The 24,439-nt window shown below is 34.4% G+C and overlaps 2 protein-coding genes across 2 annotated transcripts; both read right to left on the bottom strand.

Moving 5' to 3' along the window:
* Positions 1-3,628: 3,628 nt before the first annotated feature.
* Positions 3,629-4,385, bottom strand: LOC145572384 (antimicrobial ginkbilobin-2-like protein). Its single transcript, XM_081631361.1, has one exon. The coding sequence runs from the start codon at positions 4,370-4,372 to the stop codon at positions 3,629-3,631; it is 744 nt and encodes a 247-aa protein (XP_081487487.1). The 5' UTR covers positions 4,373-4,385.
* Positions 4,386-4,917: 532 nt separating this feature from the next.
* Positions 4,918-19,305, bottom strand: LOC145572383 (uncharacterized). The gene is made up of 8 exons (XM_081631360.1): positions 19,097-19,305; positions 16,250-16,430; positions 15,917-15,969; positions 15,126-15,213; positions 14,358-15,046; positions 13,614-13,826; positions 13,448-13,501; positions 4,918-5,853 (listed from the first exon to the last, which is right to left on the bottom strand). Exons 1-8 carry the CDS (start codon positions 19,103-19,105, stop codon positions 5,695-5,697), a joined length of 1,446 nt encoding a protein of 481 aa, XP_081487486.1. The 5' UTR covers positions 19,106-19,305; the 3' UTR covers positions 4,918-5,694.
* Positions 19,306-24,439: the final 5,134 nt, after the last annotated feature.

The following is a 24,439-nucleotide window of genomic DNA, read 5'->3' as shown; positions in this document are numbered from 1 at the left end:
AACGTACTCTAATTTGGATTGATATTCTAGTTTAGTTTTAATATAACTTGACATACAATCCTGTCTAGTTAGTATTCAGCTAGGATAGATTATAATTTTGATAAAGATGATTAATGAATTGTTTAACTGTTTGTGTTTTTTTTTTCTTTTTTTGTTTTTTTTTGTTTTTTTTTTTTTGAAAACACTAATTAAGTAAAGTTTTAATGAGGTAAAAAAAAAAAAAAGTTAACTATTATGTAAATTGCCTTAATTATTAACAATAAATTATAGTCTAAATCTTTACTTTTAGAAAGAAAAAAAAAATCAATAACATAATCTGTAACTAATATTAAAGTAGCAACCGCTGACGTCATCTTCTTTCCAAACTGTACATATGTCACTTTATCATGCAAAACTTTCCCGCCTAAATCAATAATTGATGTCATTAAATTTTTTTTTTTTTTTTTTTTTTTATGGGAACTTTCGTCTTTGAGTTTGGCCAATTAAATGGACATATGGCTAATTTTAAATCTACATAATTAATTGTACTACGTATTAAGCAATATCGGAGAAGTCTCCAAGCCACCTTCTCCCAAACAGTGTTCTTTCCTGTTTCCAACACCTTCCCCCTCTCTCACTCCATTATCAAGTTAAAAAAAATTATCTACTACGTCGTATATATGGCATTAATTTCAATCCATTTATTTTTAATATGAATTATCATTTTATATAATTAAGAAAAGTAACAACTAAATTTATATTTTATTTTGCACTTCATTCTAATTAGTTTTTAATACGAATTATGTATGATTGATTTTAATTTTTTTAAATATTTTGCAGGCCAGGGGTTCATTAACTTACCGTTCTCCAATTTCTAAAGTTGTTGAGGTATGTTTTAATTACAATTCTTAAGTTATTTTTCCATTTTTGATAATTGTCTTTGCTAACTTTAAGAACGTTCATCAATCTTCCATATTATCGATTTTCGTATTCATATATCATCTTAGTCTCTTTTTCCAAAAAAAAAAAAAAATACATAGGTTTGATTATTTGGTGCTGAATATAGGTCTGCAATTCTGTTGTTTTTTTCAATACTCACGAGGAAATCTTCGTTTCATAATAGATCGATGTTGCAGGCCTGCCATAGCTTTTAAGAAGATTGCTTCCATTTCTGTTCAACAAACAAGATGATTTATTATTCAATTTCTATTATTTATTTTTCTTATGAATCAATAATCATCAATAATCAATAACTATATACTAAAAGATACACCAGCAACGACATGTGTCAATTTATGGTGTGTCTTTAGTTTTTTTTTTAAAAAATAAATTTTTTATTTAAGAAAGTTATTTTGAAAAAAGTTTTTTTTTTGTCAACAATATATACGAGCAATAATATTTATCTTTCTTATGTTGATATACAATTAATAACTACGTAGTAATAAGAAAATAAATAATCATTTGTAAGACAATGTAATTATGATGGAATATTTTTAAGAATATAATTTCGATTAAATATGCATAAACCCATTTGCAAAAAAATTTATTTATATTTTTCTATATAGAAATCACTATACTATAAAAATTGAGAAATATCAAAATTATAAATTAATTTAATACATAAATGGACTGCATTCTACTTATTTATTTCTTTTATTAAATAGTCCAAAAAATTTTGACGCATTAAATAGTCCAACATAATACGCTCTTTTTTCATTTTATTAAACCGTAGGAAATTATAATTGTGACTCTCTTAATTAAAAATAACATTGAATACAGAGTAATTAATTTATTTAAAAAAACATATAGAGTAATTAAATAACCGTGCGTGGCACGGGACCTAATCTAGTTTAAAACATACCAATATCCAATAACAAGATAAAGGTTCAATAAAGAAAAAATAGTACGTTATTTGGAAGATATGGATTAATATTGTAAATGGCTTGATTTGAGATAAAATAAAGTGTGATTTTAATAGCGAGTATAAAGGGGATTGAATTATTTCGTGAGGTAGATATATAGCTCTAAAAATTAATTTAATTAACAAAAAAATGATGGTACCACACTAATACACATAATATATAATTATATGATCAAATGAATAACTTTTAAATACATAATTAGCTAATTAGATCTTCCATGATTTTTTCAATAAATATTTTGGTAGTTTAATTCACAATATTATTAGACAATTTTCTTACACAATTTTTTTTACACTAATTAAAATATTGTAGAATAGATAGTAATACTAAAAATTATCGTGCGTGGCATGGGACCTAACCTAGTATAATATACAAAAGTATATATATCCAAATTTGCGATTGTATATTTTTTATTTCATCTCACTAGGTTTACTTTCTACCCTTACTAATAATCCTTGATCGAAAATAATTAAGTGACTATTTTTCTCTTTATCAGCATTTCTACAAAATTGTATAGAGTAATAAAATTGACAAACTTTTAAATAAATCAAGTGTAAAATAAAATATTGTACATCTATTATAAAGTTACTCTAAAATGAGCAAAAGTTACCCTAATATGTATAAAAATTACCCAAACATAAATAAAAGTTACGAAGTATTTATGCTTTATTGATAAAAGTTACCCAAAAAATTATAAAAGTGACCCTAAATTTGATAAAAGTGACCCCGATGTACAGTAAATTACTGTACACCGGATGTATACAAAAGTTACTCATTAAAATATAGATACGTAAAGTATACAAATAAATAAAGAAACATATTATTACTTGAGGATAAATAAGTCAATTATGAGTTGAATAATTATTAAAACATTACGGTACCCATATTTCAATAAACCACAATATAAAATTTTCATAAAATTTCTAAAATAAAAAAACAAACTCGATTCTCAATCTTCTATCTATATAACTAATACTAAAAGAACAACCGCTAACATCATTCATTTATTCAAATTGTACACGTGTTGACTTTTCCTTCAAAATTTTCCCGCCTAAACTTTTTTTTTTTATCTTTCACATTTTTTTTATTAAAAAAAAAAATTAAATATTAGTGTCGACTTCTCTTTCAAAATTTTGCCGCCTAAACTTTTTTTTTTTCTCTTTCACATATTTTTAATAAAAAAAATTAAACATTGACTACAAAATACTTTAATACATAATATTGTATTGTTTTAAAACATTATTTTATGCTTTTTACACATTATTGTTTTATATAGATCTCTTTTTTTTTTCATTATATTCGTGCATCGCACGGGAGCTAATCTAGTGAATAATAAAGTAGTACCCAAGAAAAAAAAAAAAAAAAAAAAAAAAAAAAAAAAAAAAAAAGAAAGTAGTTCAATATTCCCCTTATACCACTCCTAATATGCCCTTAAGCCCATAAAAATTATAATATAATAATGCATTCCTGTAAAAAATAATAAATGTCATTTTAACTTGCAAAATAAAACAAAGCCAAACAATTCAAAAGATTAACCCGATTAATTATTTTGATCCTCTTCACATTCACATCTATATTCCCCAAGAATAACCCAATCCTTATTTGGTCATTTAAAACTCTACCAATGAGCAAAAATGAACAAATGAGTACAAATAAACGTTTTGGCGCGACCAATCTCAACTCTTAAGTATACACAGGTGCATAATAGAGTTTCTCATACAATCATCCTAAGAATTAATAAAGGGGTATATCTCATATCTCACGTTACAACTCCCACTAACGACCCTCCCACCGCGTTTTCCATCGCAACAATTTGGTAGCTCACTTATGGCTTGATCCAAGCACATCTTGCAAACTTTGTTCGACAGATCCTGGTTGCACTGAGCTAACCCATACAAATTTGTAAACGTATCAAGCTTTGTTTCACCAATCGCGTAAAGTTTCCTAGTGCTAGCACCCTGGATCGCTAGCTTACTCAATAATCCCTTAACTTTTTTGTTAAACAAAATAGGATCATTACTTACATTAGCAACATTCAACAAATAAAATTTATTTTTGTTATCGATTTGGCCAAAGAAACTTCGGTCCAAATACTTCAACATACAATTGTCATACCATATAACCGCACCTTTGTTATAAGGGCAACTCTTACGAATTTCAATACTAGCATTAACAACACATTTGTTACACTCTAGGGAGTTTACGTCCCCCCTGCACTGAGCGATTCCAAAGAACATAGACGGGTATGTACGAGTCAGGGCACGCGAAAAGCCCCAAGGAGAAAGATTTCTCGGTAGAAGCCCCATTAATGTATTAACGTTTTTCTCTTCAACGGAATTAGGAGTGAAGTTTCCGGCGGTAGATGAACATATATGGTAGAGTGGATCAACCGCTACAACTGTATTAGTATTATAGATTAGGAAAGTAAATGGTAATAAAAAGAGGAAGGAAATAATATGAATGTAAGACATAGTTGAGTAATGTAATGAAATATTGAGAAATTTGGGTTATAGATTGTTGAGGTTGTATGTAATCGAACTTATCAATATATAGGTGCATTCCCTTTTGACCTTTGAACATGTACATTTAATTTTGTTTGTTAATTTTTTTATTTTAATTTTATATTATTTAGAAAAGGTCAGAAGAAATATGTGTTGCGTTTAAAAATGGTAAAGATTTTAAAAAAATTACAACAAAACGCCGTATTTCTTGGCATTTGACTAGACTATTATAGGTGGTTTTACGTAGTCTGAAGCTTCTAATGACATTTTTGACTTAGTATTAGCTCATTATTGGATATTTCAACTAATCCTTACAAATAGCTCCTCAAAAGTGGTCATAATCTTTTTTTAGAAACTAATATGTGATTTTACTAGTTCCAAATCTGATGAAACTCGAGAAATTTAGTTTTTAACTTATCATATAGGTCTCCACCTTATTTGGGGATTATACTACTCATTCCCTAAACTATCTACTCACCCTATATACTATACTGGATGTGTCACATGTGTGCGTAAACATATGAAGATCGATACTTAAAAAAATAAGAAAAAATAATACTCCTTACTAATTAATCAAAAATCATATAAAAAAAAATGTTTCAAAAAAAAAAAAAATCATAGAAAAAAGAACACAATACTTATGGATATGTATAACAGTACAGTAGTACATTATCAAACTAGTGCCAATTTTCCAATTCATATAGCATAGTGCATCAAAGTCATCAGTGCCTAAAAGTGCAGCAATGGCTTGGAGTCTGGGACTGCCTCAAGAGCACAAAGAACAGACATGTAAAACAAGTGCTTTTGATGCTCAAGTTATGCATACCAATGAAGAAAAAGAATAAACAGACGCTTACTTGTGCAATAAGGTGACCATAATTGGTTACCATCATCCGAAATTAACCATAGATTGGACATTTAAGTGAAAAGATAACAACGCCCATACATCTCCATTCTAACAGAAGACTTTACATGTTTAGAGACATACAATTGGCAGATGATGGCAACATTGGCAACTCAAGTAATGCAGCTATCACACTATCAAGGTTTTATCCTTACTCTGTAGATGGAAGATGACAAAAGCATTAACTGTGCTGTATGGTTTCCGTTCCTTTTTCTGATACAAAAAAGCTATTGAGAACTCTTGATAAATCAGCCTAGTAAGGGTCGAAATTTAGACCACTGAATTCAATTGTATCAGGTAAAAAAGATTTTTATCATCTCAACAATTACAAATCTTTGCCTCTAACTACTCATCAAATGCAGCTTCTGTAATGATCAGCAGAACTGCCTCACTCAGCTAAATAAGGAGGAATATCAGGGCATTTTAAAGCTGAAAGTTTTCGGCCACCTCTACCTCTACCCCTCAGAACAGGAGGAGCACTAGCAAGTTCTCTTACTCGTTCTATTACAGGATTTGGCAACACATGCGAATTATTCCTCTGATCATCCTGAAAAATAATTTACAGATGAAGTGAGTATAATTTCACAAGTGTAATTTCACAAGTGACAAACAGACAACCTATTTCTGTGAAACCCTAGTTTGTTGCATTTGCCTACCACTTGGCGTGCTTAAGACAATAATTCGACATTATTCTCCCAAATTAAACATTATCAACATTATTGAAAAATCAAGAATGAGAAACGATATGAAATTGTATGAGAAAACACTTTATCCAGCATTATCAACATTATTCTCCCAAATTAAACAACTCTCTACTGAGTGGTGAGGGTTATCACAAGTATACTTGATGAGAGTTGAAGTGTACAATCTACAATGTTAACTATGAAATGATAAATAATTTTCACAAAATGGCTAAATCAGAAAGTAAAACATTTGTCTCTCCACTTGATGCATAACCATGTCCGGAAAACACTTGTCCATTAAGAACCGCAGCAAGAAAAGAAAGCAAAATCCTCCTTGCACGCCTAAGAGTTTCTTTTTAGGCAAAGTTTCATTCATTGGCAAACCATCTTGTCATTTTCTACTGAATTATTCAGAAGCAGCATTTAAAGAGTAATACATACACTTTTAACATAATCAGAAGGTTAAATGTTACGAACATGGACAAAAGAAACTTCAAGTGGCTGTCCACTACAATGAACTTAAAATGAAGTTTCAGACCCATCCAAATCATCTGATAATCCTCCATATCAAAACAATAACATTATTATAGATCATGTAACATATTCCTTTGGGATCACTACAAGAAAAAGACTCTCGTCTCAGGCCTAATAAAATATCCTAAAAAGGCATGTTTAAAATGAAAAGCATCAATACACATAACTGAGAATTTCTGAGCAATTGGAAGCAGTTCCATCACACATTGTTTATGCACCTTCTAACACAACAAAGTAGAACATTCTCCGAACACTTCATCATTCACAAAGTTATGATGATACTGTAGACCACACAATTACAGGAAAGAGCTTACAACATAAGTTGATGTAGTGACACGAAAATCATGAAGACAACAAGCAGATGGTCTATTTAAAACCAAACGATAAGTACTGTAAACAATAAGGGGCCATTTGGTTAAGAGGGTAAAGGATAGGGAAACAAATGTATGTAACCCCTTTGATATATAGTAGGTTGTTTGGGTTAAATGGTTTAAACAAAACACAAAAGTCAAACATAGAGTATCTCCTAGACTCCTCTCACCTTTTTCTTTATCTCTTCCTTGCTAATGTATTAGCATACCTCACCACCACCACTTCATTCAACCATTCACCTAGGTTTTAGTGGTAAAATTCGACCCTACAACTGCAGATATGGATTTTTTATGGTCCACTTGGACCATCTAAAACCATCGTTTATGATATGAAGATATATTTGGAATATTCAATCAAGGTATTTGGGGTGTTCATTCGAGTTCGTGCTGATTTTTTTTTTTTTTCCCGTTCATTGTTTTTGGTATATTTGGTGGTTGGATTTTTCTTGGTGTTAGGCAAGGTGGTTTTTGTAGTGTTTGGGTTGATTTTCATGGTATTGGATATTGGGGTTGGTGGGTAGGTTTCATGGTGGTAAGTGGGTGGGTGGGTTTCATGGTGACTGATCAGATCGGCGTTAGGATGATAGTGGATGGAGTTAAAAGTTATGGGTGGTTGTGGTGGTGGATGGAGTTAAAGGTTATGGGTGGTGGTGGTAGTTGGGTCATGAGTGGTGGTGGTAGTTGGGTCATGGGTGGTGGTAGTGTAGGAATCTAGAGGAAAGGGAATGGAGAATCTTTTGGCAGCGGGGGGTTGAGAGTAGAGGACTTTGCGGGAATAAAGAAGAGAAAGGAGATGATTTAACTGTGTTTACAAACAGCAAGAAAGGGAAAAGACCCTTTTGATTCCCTTAACGTCTCCTGAATACCATCCACCAAACACATCCTAATTGTCTGTTTTTAAAGACGACAATCTACGTTACCTGAACTCAGGTAGAAGTGTTGGGTTTCCAGGAATGGGTAGAGGACTTTTGGGGGGGGGGGGGGGGGGAAGAGGGGAATGAGAGTAGACGACTTTAGGGATATAAAGAAGAGAAAGGAAATGATTAATATGTGTTAACAAACAGCAAGAAAGAGAAAAGAAACCTTTCGGAACAAGTATCCCACATGTCAAAAACTCAAAATTCTAGGACATCGTGCTTTATGTCCTGAAATTGGACACACGTGCAGAGAAACAAATTAATACAAATATTGGAAATTATTTGTCCAAAAAGACCTGAGGTCTTTATGTTCTACTTAACTTTTTTTTTTTTTTTTTTTTTGTTATTCACAAATCCTAAGATTTGGTTAAGTGTTTACAGAATCTTTTGGACAAACTGAACTTGAAAGCTTTTTTTATTTTCTTTGTTTTTTTTTTTTTTTTAATTTTCTTTGTGATAGCATGAGAATGTCAAATTCAAGTGCTTCGGGTGGGTTTGAGGGCCACTGCTGGGGCAAGGCAGCCTATGGAATCCAAGTGCGGTGTACCTATGACATTGTTGAGGTTATGGACTTAAATATATCCTAGATGGCAATTTATCAAATGCGAATTATATTAGCCTGAAGATCCTGCACAGAAGGGTTTAAACTATGGGAGTGATTGGATGAAAATGGCAAAAAGAGGTGACAAATTTATAGCTTGAGAAGGTGTTGATTACTGAAGTGAACTTGCTCAAGTGTACCATCAAGAAGTCATAGAATTTGTGAGGTTTTGAGGATATACACTACATAATTTTTCACCCTTAAGATTGATATGAGAAACCAAATATCCAGGTTGGTCTCTAGAATTAACATAAAAGGGAGAAGTAGGATCAAGCTTACCTTCATGGCTTCACCGCCCACTATCACGGTGCTACTAAAGAACATGAACGCTGATGATGGTTAAAAACTAAAGGAAAATTTGGTAAAATTAATCCCAACTTTTGCCCGTTTGCTCAAAATTATCCCAACTATGGATTATTTATAAAACAATTCGAACTTCAAAGTCATTTGCTCACAACTATTCACCCAACCTATTATAACAAGTTAAGAGGACACGTATCCAAAAAAAAAAAAAAAAAAAAAGGTTAAAAAAAAACTAGCCCACCCACGAGCACCCTCCCCACCACCAGCCACGGCCCCCTTCCAAATCCCCTCATCCCCGCCCACGCCAGGGCCCCCCTCCACCCATGTTGGCACCGCCTTTCCCCTACCCCCGAGCAACCAAACCCCCACCCTAATACCAAACCCGAAACCCCTCCCAGTCCCTTGGATGAACCCCCCAACCGGCCCTCCCCCACCCTCGGAACCCCTAGTCGACAAGGTTCCAAGGGTGGGGAGGGTTGGTTGGAGGGTTCATATGGTGGGGGAAGGGTTTTGATGGTTCAAGGAAATGCAGCGCCGGGGATGAGGTTCTGGTCGCCGAAGAGGTTGGAGACTGGACCAGGCTGGCCTTTTGGGAAGGGGGCTGCTGGGTGGGGCTTTATATTTAGGTTTTCTTTTTCTTTTTAATTAATTTATTTCAACTGATCACGTGGTGACATGTGTCACTTAAACAAAACAAAAATAAAAACAAAAACCTCTTTAAGAGGTTTGAATGACCCTAAAGTTCGGATCATTTAAAGATAATCCATAGTTTGAATAGTTGAGACTACTTTTACCAATTTTTCCAAAAATAAATTAGCGTTTGAGAGCACCAGGGCATTAGTTTGCTTGCCATGTATTGATTCAGAATTACATTAAAGCCTAAGACCACAAGCATAATCACATATGCCCAGCCTATTCTACTAATATAATATACTTCCTCCGTTATTTTAATTATACCACTTAGAGTTTCATACTTGACACTTAAAAACCTTTGGCAATAATATCCTTAATTCACTTCTAGTTAATGCAATTAAAAATACGATATATTAGAAAAAAATACATAAAAAAAAAAAAAAAAACAAAAAAAAACCCTAATAAGATCTCACATGACTATTTTTTTCTAACATAAAAAGCACAAAATATAGTTTTACAGACTCACAGCACAAATTCTTGATTCAGGCGGACTTTCATTACGTTATTGTAAGACGGTTAAAGTTACCCTAAAAGTATTTAAAGTTACCATTTTCCTAACATTTTTATTCTTTAAAAAATATTTAAAATGCATTAAATTAGTCATATTAGCCTTCTTCGCATGTATCCATTAAAAAATAGCAAATTACATACTAAAATACAATTAAGTGTTATCCTTAAGTCATTACAAACTAAAAGTTATCCTTAAGGGATTAAAGTTACTGTAAAAGTGTTAAAATTACCCTCAAATTGACAGTAATAAAATAAAATAAACGTAAACTCGCCTCATACAGACTTTGTAGTAAAACAGTCGCGTGAACAGTGAAAAAGTGCAAATGGTGCGATTAAAAAAGGGAGAAATATATCATAACAGAATCCAAAGTGTTTTTTTATTCAGATGAGGATAAAAAAAAGAGAGAAAGAGAATGGGGTGATTGAGTAAATAAAATGGAGTGTGCACTACAAATGCTAATAGTATCAAATATAAGTTGAGTCAAAGAACGCAATTTGACGTTTTCACAAAAAAGGAAAAAAAAAACTTTTTTAAAAGGACTATTGTAAATTTCCTTATTTTCAAAAGTCTCTCTTTTTTTCCTTTTTATTTATTGACAAAATTAAGAAATTATTGTTCAATCAACACAAGCAAAATACATTACACAAGCAAAATACATTACTCAGCACTCATCTCGCAATCTAATTAGAAAATTCCTTAAGAAATGGAAAAGTTGATTCTAATAATATAACCATTAAGCAATTTGTAATCCAACCGTTGACACCAATCCACTTTTAACTTTCCCATCCGGTATACAAAACTTTATAGTCGGTCACCTATGCAAAGCACTTTCTAATTGTTTTAACTTTTGACATTAGAAATTTTATATTTTAGCTTTGATATTTAAAGTTAATAAGAAAAACCACTTTCGCCACCAGCTCATCCTCTCTCTTCCCCCTCGCCACCACCTGACCACGACCTCCTTCACCAACTTGCACAAGCACGACCACCAACAACCACTTTGCCCGGTACCACCAACCCCCACCCCTTCACTCTTCCCTTTTATATCTTTTAATGTCGACCAACTTCCGCAATTATACCCATCAATACCTTCAATGCTCAATTTTAGTCTAACTATAAGTCATTAAGTCTCATGTTCATGATGATTCTAATGAAGAAATGATTATTGTGAAACATTTTATGTCAGAATAACTTTTAACCAACACGTAAATTGTATACTTCCTATAAGGGTAACTTCGGACCAAGCTTAGATGACTTAGAAACTACAAGTATTTAGTTTTATTTGTACAATAGGGAGCTAAGTGATTTTTAAATTGTAAGATTTTTAAAGGGTAATATTGCAATCTTTGAAATAGAGGTGATTTTAAGGGAATTATTTTTATGTTGGGATAACTTCTGATCATTTTGCAATAATAAATCCAACCTTTAAATAATGTAATTTGATCATTTTGCAGTAATAAATCCAACCTTTAAATAATGTAACTTGGAGTACTAATTTTCTGTAGTGAGAATATGAAATTGAAGATATTAAAAAGAGAATGAAATTTAGATGCATACTTTTTAATATGTGTCAAAACTATACATATATGTTATTGGTTATTGTATAGTTTCCCCCCCCCCCCTTAAATTATAGGAACTTAAAAATATATATATACTTATTTCGTCTAGGTCCTATGAATTGCCGGGAACAAGACTGCAACAAAGCATGCAAAACTCTCTTCTGCTTCTTTCACTCCCCTAGGGCAACCTCTCTCCTCTCCTCCATCGCATCCTACCTAATCACTACCGCCTTCCTCTTCTTGTGACCGACAACATCAACCATCATAAGACGAGTGTGCGGTGATATTGTTGGTGTGGCACACTGTGAAGGGGCGGAAGCTTTCGTTTTGATGATGGAAGCAGCGTTGAGGGTAGTGGTTTTGGTGTTGGGAGAGACAGCAAGGTTGGTTTTGCTGTTGGAAGGGCGACAAGGGAAGCTAGGGTGGTGTTTTTAGTGATCGGATAGGCAGCGAGGGTTAGGGCTTTGGTTTTGGTGATGGGAAAAGCGGCAACGTTGGTTTTGGTGATGGGAAGAGCGGCAACGTTGGTGGTGTTGGGTGTTGGGAGAGGCGGCAAGGTGGTTAGCTGAAGGTTGTGGTTTTGTTGATGGAATTGTGGGTGGGTTATATATTTTATTATTATTATTTTAGAGAAAGAAAATAAGATGATGTGGAGTGGAAATTCATCACCGTTGATCTCAACTCTGTAAACTAAAAAAATTTACCTATTCTTCAGGGGCCGTTCACTTGGGATCATTAGAAGATAATAGCTGTAAAATGCTTAGATTATTGAAAAATAATCAAAAGGTTGGCTTTATATCAGCAAACCGGTAAAAAGGTTGGATTATTATAGTCATTTATTCCTTTAAAATTTGGGAAAACCATCTTGGTTGATCTTATGTAAAAGTCAGGACGTCAGAGGTATTACAAAAAGCTGATATCACAAGAACATCATTTCAAGATCAAGTTTCAGTTTATGAGACTTGAAAAGAAACGGGAGTATTAACCTAATGTACTACATATCAGAATTACAATAATCAGACATCATCACAGAGCACTAACTAATTGTGTTCTCTCGAAATCAATTTGGGAATGGAGACCAGGGCTAGTGTTTTTACAAAAAATCTCTAGCCATGGAGGGACCGTTTTTGTAAATTGTTCTGGACTGAGGAGTTTAAAGAGCTCATAAAGCATCTTGGATTTAAGACTTAGCTGTCAAAGACATGTGTTAGATATGACAATTAATCTAGAAATAAAAGATAACTTGGTGCTGCGTTAATTCGGTTCTGGTCTCTTTAAGTTCAGGTCCCTTACTTGACATATGTAATTATGCTTATGGTTAATATCATTATGGCTGTTTATTATGAAGTAAATGAAACTCTTTGGGAAGCTTTAGAGTCCTAAACTACTTGTATTAAATCCTATCCAGACAACAATGAAGACATACACATAAACATACACACAAAATACACTTCAGAATAATCATTCACAAATACTCCTAGTATCCTATCTTTACCACAAAAAATACAAAGATCTCTTCCTCAGAAAAACAAAGGGCACTAAGTTAATCTAAACCCACTCTAGATTAAAGTCAATAAGCTTTTTTAAGCAACATAAACTATATGGATAGTAGGTCTTGTTCTGACAAGCTCATAAACAATTATTTAATTTTCCAATTTCAAACAAAGATAGTGTATGCAATCAAATAGGCATGCTATGATAAGGTGGATGATGGTTTATGTTAGTCAGAAGGTGGATGATGAACAACCCACATAGTTAGCATTATGTAAAAGTGTTTTACTCATCAAGATTATTGAATGCAAGCCATAGATCAAAAGATGATGAAAGGAAAGGATTTCAACAGTATTAGTTATTAAAGATCAGAATCGGATAAAGATAACTCATGAAATGTGATTTACATCAGTCCAAATAAGTCATTTGAGGTGCAGGTCAAAATGAATATGAAAGCAAGAAGCATGTAAAACCAAACCTTTTTCCCCTTTGAACTTCTACAATTAGTCTTTACAAGGTTCCGCCACTTATCCTGCAAAGACCACCACAGGCAGATAATTTCCAAGGTTGGTTGTTTGCACAGAAAAAAGCAGTCATAAAAAAGATGCAGAATGGAAACAGCAAGATCAAGCATTATAAATTACCCTGATATCAGTAGCTGTACGACGAGAAGATAAGAAGAAGGTTTTCTTTACAGCAGTCCATTGTCCTGGACCAAACTTAGACATTCCATCAACCAATGCTACTACCTCATCCAAAGTCCAGGGCTGGCAACTCTTCCTTCTGTCATTCCTTTTTAATTTTCTGCCGTTGAAGCTAGACTCAACAGGCTCATATTCCTCATCTGAATCTAATTCCTGCAAAAAGCGTGTCATGTTAATTGCTAACAGCAATAAGCCTGCAAACAACATGGATCACCAAAAAAAAAAAACAAAAAACAAAAACAAGTGACTGCAATAAGCTTCCAACTGCCATATATAGAAATCAAGATTCAAATTAAGGGACAGGCTACAATTGAACTGCTGTGATACACATATACGAAGTATATTCTTACCAATGAGTAAAAGAAATCACAGTAAATTTTACAGCAATAACAGCCACCAAAAATAATCCCCAGTTTGGCTAGCCATTTTTGATACTTTAGGACTCCATTAGTCCACTGTTCAGCAATAAAAAAAGTCATTGATGATTTGATCACTCGGTTACATACTGATATGATTTAAAAATACACATTTTCCAAAACAATTTTACCAACTTCAGGTGCAAACATTGGACCAAATGAGCTCCATTCAAGATAACTTAAATTTAAAAGTTGAGTAAATTCAAGTAATGGAAGGCAAAGTGGGTACACGTACAAAGACAGAAATGTACAGAATATATGTCTATACCATATCACTTGCCCAGGTCTTTGACGCTTTTACTTCCAATGCTTTTCTGCTGTGCTTCTTCAGAGACCTAACTCCAAGATCTTTATCCTCTAATAAACTGCTAGGATGTTTCTTAGCATTATGAAGCCTTAACATCAACGATGAAGTTCCATCTAGATACCTCTGTGGGGGTCTGCACAATCTTCTTTGTCTAGCTCGGGTTATTTTAGTTTCAGCACAACTGTCAGTTGATGGGTCTTCCACACAAAAATCATCCACATCTGTGCATTGACTTGCTGAGCCAACTTCGTCACGTGTATATATGGAAATGTATGGTGGCTTAACATAAGGGAAAGAAACATGTGTGTTATCTCTATCGTCATTGAAGGAACTTCCGATCTCCAAAGTATTTCGATCATCATTAGTGTCCTGAACATATTTAACATCACTAACGAGAGAACATTTTAAACCCATATTATCCTCCACTGGTATCTGATACCTACATTTGCTCCCCAAGTCACCATGCATTTCTTTAGCAGTTTTTCCAAACTGATCATTGAAACATCGAGGCACTAGCACGGATGATTCAGATACCCCAACTTCTTCATTGCTAGTTTCTGGAGAGTGGATCTCAGATCTCAAGTTACCGACACTTAACTCATCATAGAATTTACAGTCCAGATCAGGGACCTTTTTATCAAAATCAACATCTATAAACACAAAAGTGGAAATCTTTAGTGATCTAAGTCTATCTTTTCAACCCAATTATGAAATCTGTCAAAAACATACCCAAATAGTGATCTTCAGATGCATGTGAGATACTAACAGCAAGAGGTAGGTTGGTTAATTTATCCTCATGCAGAATTCCATCAAAATCCTACAAGTGCACTTCCATTAGCAAACAATTCAAGATAGAAAGAAAATAATAGTTTGACAACGAAAACAAAGCCAGAAATGCCACTTTATCAAGAGAAATACAATTAAAAAAAGTGGTTTCTAGCTCTATAGAAAAGAAATTTTATGCAACAAATAGCAACAGACAAGAACAAACTTTGACCTTGCAGTGTGAAAGCAGCTTGTACAACACACAAAACAAATATGCAACGTGCAAAGTATGTAAACGACAAATCACGTGGTCAAAAAGGATAACAGAAAGAAAAGAGTACAATGATATGAAAAGAAAAAAAAAATGAAAGCAAACAAACAAATAAAAAATTCAAAATTCAAAAAATAAACACAAAAAAAAAAAAAAAAAAAAAAAAAAAAAAAAAATCACATTCACATTTTAAAAAAAAAGAATGGAAGAGAGAGAGAGAGCCAAAAAAAAACCAAATAAAAAAGAAGAAATCAAAAGAAGGAAAATGCTAGTCAAACTAGCTCAAAAAGCAATGCCAAGAACATGAACAATGAACCACAGAGTTAACAAAAGATCACAATGCAGTGTTGTTATATAATCGTATTTATTGCTAGGAATTATTTCAAGATAAATTCAAGCATGCAACCCTAGCATGGAAGTTGATGATAATTGTTTTTCACATGCACAAAGAAAAAAAGAAAAGAAAAAAAAAAGAGCTACATACACTGCATAATATTTCGCCTTTCCCTTCTTCAGTCATATAGGAATTCAGCCCACCTTCAGAAAAACATGAAATTGTACAATTTAGAATGGTGTAATACAAGTATATAACCACATCATGACTATCATGGTTATTAAAAGTAGAGTTGTGAACACACAACAGAGGTAACCATTATGGACTGATCCTAGATTTGCACAGCTCTCAGGTGCTTTTATTCATACAACTCTTAAAAAATTAGACATGATAAGATATGTTACACAATACAAGCAACAAACTCTTGAATATTTCAGAAATTGGAGATGATAAGACAATTAAGAATAAGCTGAGTCTCCTTACCATTTTCGGCAAGTAGCTCATAATGAAATACTGAAGATATATCATCAATTTTGAATGCATCCTCAAAGTTTGCATCAAAATACAGTGCAGAGGCTTGATCTTCTTTAGGTTCAGCCCACATATGTCTAGCATCAGAGCTTCCATATGCTAAGTCGGCAATATAATGTTCATCTTTCTTAACCTGGATTAAAAAAAAGTTGGTGGCAAGCGGTGACAAATTGAACACTCAAGTAAGACAAATAATCCAGATAAATATACACTCATTCAAGACAAATAATCCAGATAAATATACACTCATTCACGCGTTGTTGCCTGATATTTCCACAATTATTGGGACTCCCTTTTGACAGCTTGGTGCTCTAGTAAATAACAAATAGACATAAATATTCATTGAAATGGTGTCAATATACTACATTAATGCCAAATTTACAATCAAAAGATTGTCTGTTCTCTATTCCATTATTGGAAAATCCTCTTTACTACTCCTCTTAACCCACAATCTCACACCCAACCACCTTTTTACTCATTACACCTACTCAACTTTTCCCAAAAAAAAATTATCAACATATCCATGGGAAGTAGAACAAAATAATTGGAGGTGGAATTCTCAACTCTGAATCATGGTCTCTTATGGTTATATTCCTGTTATATAGTTAAACCACCAACCAATACAGTCGAAGATATCAATTAATCAAAGATCACTTTTCATAATTGACCAGAACACTATAAAGTTCATATACTTCTTATAAGACACCATGGCATGAAGGGAGCTCCTGCAATTCACATCAAGAGGAAACTAGCTTTCAAATCAGCACTCCGCAAATATCAAGATAATCAAGGGTTACCATATCCATATATAATATATAGAATATAGATTAACCATACCAACTCAATGTTTGCTATGCAACATTTAAACAACAAAATTTAATCCAAAGACATGCATATATCCTAACACTGATTGCATTCTGGTGCAATGTTATACCTGTACAGTCAGATACAATCCATTACCTTTTTTCTAACCAATGAGTTACACATTACCTTCAGGCACACCGCACAAGAGACCTCAAAGTGAACATTAATTCAAATATTGCTAAGCAAAAAGTATGGCATTTCATAAAGTCGATAAAGTAGAACTGCAGGAAACCCACAGTGTATAGGGAAACATGCAGTACCATTTTAAGGAGTATAATTTGTCTAACAACCTGGTTTTGGTTCCCAGCATAGGATATTGACTTATTGAGTAAACCCAAACATATTAACAATTATTAGCACATAAGAGATTGAAAAGATTAATTTAGACTGAATCAACATCATTTAAAAAAAGCCTGACAAATTATATAATCCCAAATAACACTGCCATCCATACCTAATAATTCAAATCCTAATTCAGATCTGTTTTCAAACCCCTGTCTCCCTAACACTTTCTTTTTCTTCAACATTTCTCTATCTACAACTTCTCTCAAACAATTCAGTTACACTGTTAAAATGTCCTCCTTGAACCTCCAAGCCTTTGGTGGCATTCTTATTCTTGATAAAGATTTTGAAGTTTGATCTGAGTAGTAGATAATTGAATACAGCTAGAGTTAATCACTAATGTGTCAAGTAAATAAGTAAATCAATGGGAGGACAGGAAAGAGAGAGAAGAATAATTGGTGTTTAATTGTCAACCTTGTAGATAATTTTATGTAATTTTTATTTTTTTGTGGTAGATCTTGTTTAAGTAGGCCGTAGGTAGTAGTCCTAAACTCACAAAACTCTATTTCCTGAACAAATTACTTGAATACTATGTAATCCGGTATTTCACAAATATTAGATTAGTAATTTAAGAAGTTTCAATTTCTAGAATTGATAATTACCATTTATATGTTTTCCAACACAACCTTGCACAATATCATCCCTTTGATAAAGTGCCTCTCAACATGAGTCTAAAATACAACTGCTGAGACATCATTATTATCAAAAACATTTGTTATAAAGGCATAGGTGGTCTAACTAAAAGGCAACATATAGATACTAAACACACTAGTTCACAACAAAAAAAAATGTCAATAGCTACAAACACTCCTATTTCACCCTAAGCACTTGAGTTAGATGCTTGACAGTCTAATAAGACACTTAAACACTTCGATTTTAGCAAAAAGGTGAAAAACACACAAAACTTTTTACAAAATGAATCGAGTTGAGCACTTGGACAAGCATGCAAAATGAGCAACTGTAATCAAATCCATGTAACAAAAGTTATGTTTAAAAGTCAAATAGTCACTCAACCAAATTTCCCTATTATAGTGACTCAAGCACTCAACTAAATTTCCCTAATATAGCGACTCTTTGGACTACGTTGAACTATACAAGTATATGAAAATATTCATCTTAAATCCGACAGCATTTACTTCGATAAGACTGGAAAGTTAAGCAATTTAATCACAAGTTTATCATACCTCTCAATTAAAATTGACTTAAAAAAGACAATTTAAACTACACAATTGTGAACAAAAATCTCATGCATGATGAATCAAGCGCTCAAAATTGAATAATTCAGTCCAAACAGTAGATAAACTACAGTCTCAAGCATTTAATCGCAAATTCGCAACACACTAACAACAAAATTTGAACTAATAACAACGAAATCAATTAAAAAATACAATGAATACTCCGTAAACAACAACAAAAATGAAAAAATTAAACACACAAAAGCAAAACAATCGATAAGTTACTTCACCTTAAACAAAATCAAAATGCTGAAGAACAACAACAAAAATTAGCAGAACTTGAAAAAAATAATTAAATAAAATTAATTAAAACAGCAAAAACAAAAGTAAAATAGAGCAAAAGTAGCAGAAAGCTGACCTCATTCATGGTCGGCAGAGAGAAAAAATGGAGAATCTGGTAGAGAGAGAAAGAGGAGAGAGAAGGATTGTCTTAGGAAATGACGGATAAATGGTGAGCGAATGTTCGAAACTGAAAAACGCTTCAGACCGCCGAAAAGTGACACGGAGGAGTGAGAAAGTGGACACTGGAGAGAAAGGAGATATTGCAAGGAGGGAGGGAAAAACTGCCCCCGGATTCACTACCTCTTTTTTTGTCTTTATGTTTTCATAGGATCGGTATTATATGTAACGGGTGTATTCAACTAAACCTAGTCCCACACACTCTCACATTTACTACTTTTGTTTCTTTATTTTTATCTCATTTAATTTTACACGGTCTTCAAGACTCGTGTTTAAACGTTTATATATCCACGTGACTATATATTGTTCTGTACAACAATGGAAATTTATTATGGTCAAAGTTTCAAAATTTGATCAACATTTTGACAATCGAGCAAAAAAAAATAGGAACGGGAAAGTAACAAACTAGAATTTGATAGTAACTATTAGTGGACTATTGACTGACCTTAACCCTTATTGATTTTCCCCTCAAAAAAAAAGAAAAAACCTTATTGATTTTGTTTTGTTCTTGTTTTTATAGAGAAATTCCAAGTTTCTCTCTGTGAGAAACGTACTTAATTTATCACAAGTCATTAACGTCATTTCGGCTCATAAATCATGGGTGTTTTAGTAACTTTATAATGTACTCTGTTAAAATTGTAAATAGAGAAGTTGGACATGGAGAAAACGGCAGTTAGTCATCTTCATCTTCTTCACAAACCTTAAAAACATGAACCTAATTATTGACCCATCTACAACAACAGCAACTCAATTATTGACCTCCTCAACAACAACACCCCAGCCTCTCTCAATCGCTAGAAGAATCATCAAAACATTATTGTAAAATAGAGAATCAACAAGTTCTTTTAAGCTTTAATAGAGAAATCAATGGAGGGAAGAAATCTCACTTACCCTTTAAGGTTAACCATACCCTTTATTACTCCATATATTCTTAGGGTTTTCGTTTAATTCGGTGGAAAAGCTGTCGGTAATAGTGATGACGGTGGTGAAATTTCCATTGAAACGACTTGAAGAATGAGAAGGAGACAAAGGAGGAAGAAGGTACTACACGATCTATTAAGATAGTTGCTACAACCACATATCTACAACCTGAAAAGGAGAAGGGCTTCTGAAATTTACAATTTTATATTTTCTTGGTGTAAAAAATTCAGAGATGTAAGCATTGTAAAAATCATCATTTCCGTGGAGTCAAACTCAGAGATCTTTGAAGATAGAGGAAATGGAGTACATGGATCTTTAAAGATAGAGGAAATAAAGAACTCTAAAGTTATAACAATAGAAAAAACTAGTTTTCCTTTATCTTCCTATTTTTAATTCTTAAATATTGACAAGGCAAAGTGTAGGGAATATTTCAAGCATCCCACACTTAAGCCCCACTGTGATCATAGACTTAAGCATGGTGGCGTCCAAAGGGAAGGAAGCTAGAGCAAAAGAGTCGCCAACAAGTTTTAGGAACTTGTAAACCGTTCACAGGGTGAAGGTTACACCCCTTCACGATCCATAAGATCGCTAACTCCATAGTGGTCCTGAACCATGACTGGATATTCAGGGATAAAGGTACAAATCCAACCTAAAAGAGATTGAACCTGCCCTAAATAGGCCCGTACTTTATTCTTCTCATATTCATGTGCGCTTTATGACTAACATACAATCAATATATTAAGCCTAAGCATGTTTAATCTATGTTGGTTGAATATTAATGCATAAATAAAACTATTATTGGCGATCACTTGAATTAAAATCACATTAGCCTAAATAAAATTATTAATTATCTTATTAAGCGTGATTTCAAGTACAAATTCCCTTTAATCCTGCAAGAGAGGGCATGAACAAGCAATAACAATAATATCAAGCAACATAATAATTATGATACCACACATCATCATCAAAATAATCTCAATCTCATCAAAGCATAATAATATTATTAGCAAGATCCTAGGCATGATATCAACAAGATTAATATAACAACCCTAGCATGTCACTAAACAATAAAGATCAAAACTTTAACCCAAACATGATACTAACATGATAGAAGAAATAGAAAGCAACCTAAGCATATGATACTAGAAAGCAATAAATAACGTCCTAACATGACACTGGGAATTAAAAATAATCTAAACATGCTTTCTACAAAATAAAACAATAAAATTACTTACTTTGTTGCCTCGTATCTCTTTCTATCAAAACAATACACACGTTAATAACTTCAAGGAAAATATTAAATCAAACAATTAATTTAAATAATTGAAATAAAGACTTGGGACCAAACCCTCAGAAATTATCAACCTTTCACGTCTAGGGCGAAGGCAACTTTGAGCTTGGCTATGTGTTTCTAAGTCTCGTGAATGCTGTATTATATTTTGAAAAGGCTAGGCTTAGAAATCAAGAGAGAGAAGGAAAGAATAAGCTTTAGCTTTAAGAGAGAAAGAATTAGATGATTGTTGATGACTGTTGGTGATTAAAACGGGGAAATACAACCCTATTTATAGAGAAAAACATCCGGAAACGATTAGAAAAGAGTCAGAATTTGACTCGAAGTAAAACAGCCCCTATCGCGATGCGACAGAGCTATCGCGACACGACAGAACCCATCGCGATGCGCGCGATAGGCTCCTCGCAGCGCGATGGCGCGATCAGGATAAAAATCCTTTTCGGAGTCCTTTCCCTAATATAATTAGGTAATTAGACTCCGTAATTATCTTAATTAAAATAAGCTTTATCTTTTCAAAACACTTATTTTTTCAAATTGAATTCTTTATTTCTAAATAATATAAGAATATAATTATTAATCGTAATTCCATTAGAATTTAAAATAGCCTCCTAGATCATTCTAGAAAATTAAAGCAAATCCTAATAAATTTAGAAATAATAATGGGCCCTCCACTTGATCATTGGGCCATTAAGAGTCATTTTCAGCCCAATTTTATATTTTGGCCATAATTACCTCATTATTCATCACGATTGGGCTTATAATATATCGTTGGAAAGCTCTTTTCAAGCCCTATCCAACTATACAATTATTGGACCCATATCATGGACCAAACTAAATTGGCTCGGACATTTTCCATAAATAAAGTGCAAAAAGACAGATTTTTCAAAAACAGAAAGAAATATTTTTATTAAAACAGAGGAATTCACAAGACTCTTTCACATTTCACCTCATTCGATAATCAATGACGTGAAAGATATTCATCATTGGGTTTGGTTTTTTGGAGAGACACAATCAGGTGTCTACAAAAAGCATATTCAATAAATATTTACAACATTCCCACTGAGAGCAATGTCCTTGTTTCTCTCTGATAGAAACCTAGGCGTCCTCATAGTTATAGGTGAAATACTTTGAAAGTTTGGAGTGAGAACGGTAAGGGAATTCCTCCCTGATTAGGGGATTTTTTACCCTAGCTGCGTGGACCAATGAGGGGCTGCCACGTGTCAAGGGCTGGCAGGTCACCTCTGACCAATCCCCAGTTGACACGTGGCCTTCCCAGATACATTCTCAGAATGGCGGCTTTCAGAGGCCCAATTTCCCAAACGCATTGATTGTGGCGCAGCCCATCTGTCCTAGGTCAGATGACCTAGGGGAGGGCACCTTTCCCAAGGACCCTATAAATAGGGAGATATTCCCCCAAAATGGGGAACAATTTTCAGAAATTCACCAAGAATTTATTACATCCTATTTTCTCTCATCAGAGAGCTCCTGAGCTTGGAATCCAAGCAGATCCCCCCCTTAAATTCCGCATTTTTTACTCTCCTTCAAGTTACTAACTTGAGCGTTGGAGGCGGAGCACCACCCAAACGGTGTCTTCGTTGATTTTGCAGGTACAGAAGCCCTCCGGACCAGTCTTCGAGTTGCAACTCTCCCAAGGGACAAAAACACCCAAAACATTTGGCGCCGTCTGTGGGGAGAGTACCTCAAGATGGTTCAAAATTCTGTATCGATTCGCAATTCTACTTCTCTGCGTCCGGGTACTCAGTCGGGTAATCCGGAAGACTTGCAACCGGTTATTCAACCGGTAGGATTTGAAATCCCCCAGCCTCCACCTCAGCCTCAGCCAGAGGTATTCACTGAGGAGGAGGGTGAAGAAGAAGACAATGATGTTGAGACTTACATCTCTAGGGATGGCTCTCTCATCTCTAAATCCATCCGTTCCAAAGATCAGCTGGAACGAAACCAGGATCAGGCAGGCCCTAGCAGCCGGCCCACTGGGAGGTCAGATGGGGAAACCCGGAAGACCAGAGGAGAAGCTCCAGTCACCCGGAACGAGCTCATGAAATTCATGAACTCCTTCAAGGGTGAAATCAAGAAGATGATCAACAACAAGGCAGGATCTTCCAAGAGTCAGCCAGCTAAAAAGACTCCCAATGATGGGAAGAAGAAGAAGCCGGTCAAGGACAGGCAGCCAACTCCCCATCCAAAGGAGAAGGCAGCCGCAACACTTGATTGGTCTAAGATTCTGATGCCCCGGCGACCCCAGCCGGAGGCTAGAAAAACGTCCACCTTTGATGCTAGAGAAGTCATCAATCGGAGGAGGCAGCAGCAGTCTGAGTCAGCTTCTACCTCAAGCTTTCCAGACAGCTTCAAGCAAGCTTCCGCAAGGAACTCTATATCCTTGCATGAGAGTCGGACAGGCGGTAAATCCGTCAACACCGAACCTCAGCTGATGATAGGGTCTATGCCATACGCACCCCAGGCGCAGTATGGGCAATATGGCCTCCAGTTCATGCAGCCACCCCCATTCGGAGGTCAGGCGGCATATACTAATGCCCAGCCACTGGACTGGCAGCTCCGGCTGATGAGGCTAGGCGAACAGCCGTCTGCCTTTGCAGCCAATATAACCAAGGCGGCTCAGCCAGCCAAGGTTAAAAACATTTTGGTTGGTGCTTATGATGGCACCACCAACCCTGAAGATCACCTGATGGCATACACCAACCTAATGTGTTTACAAGGTTGGGATGACGCCACCTGGTGCCGCTGCTTTCCGGCTACATTGAAGGGCATTGCCCAACAATGGTTTGGCAACTTGCCAGCCGGATCTATTGATTGCTTCAAGAAGCTAGCCTTCTTGTTTGCCACCAACTTCTCAATGAACATCCCTGCTAAGAAGACAAGTTTAGACTTGAGCACCATTAAGCAGGGAGAGAGAGAAGGGCTACGCTCATATGTCAGGCGGTTCAACCTGGTCAGAATTCAGATCCAGGGGCTGTCTGACGAGGTAGCATTTACAGACTTCTTCAAGGGTCT

The sequence above is a fragment of the Chenopodium album genome, chromosome 12 (assembly GCF_948465745.1).
Source record: "Chenopodium album chromosome 12, dcCheAlbu1.1, whole genome shotgun sequence".
In the NCBI taxonomy this organism is placed as follows: Eukaryota; Viridiplantae; Streptophyta; class Magnoliopsida; order Caryophyllales; family Amaranthaceae; genus Chenopodium; species Chenopodium album.
This window is presented reverse-complemented; position numbering and strand designations above follow the sequence as displayed.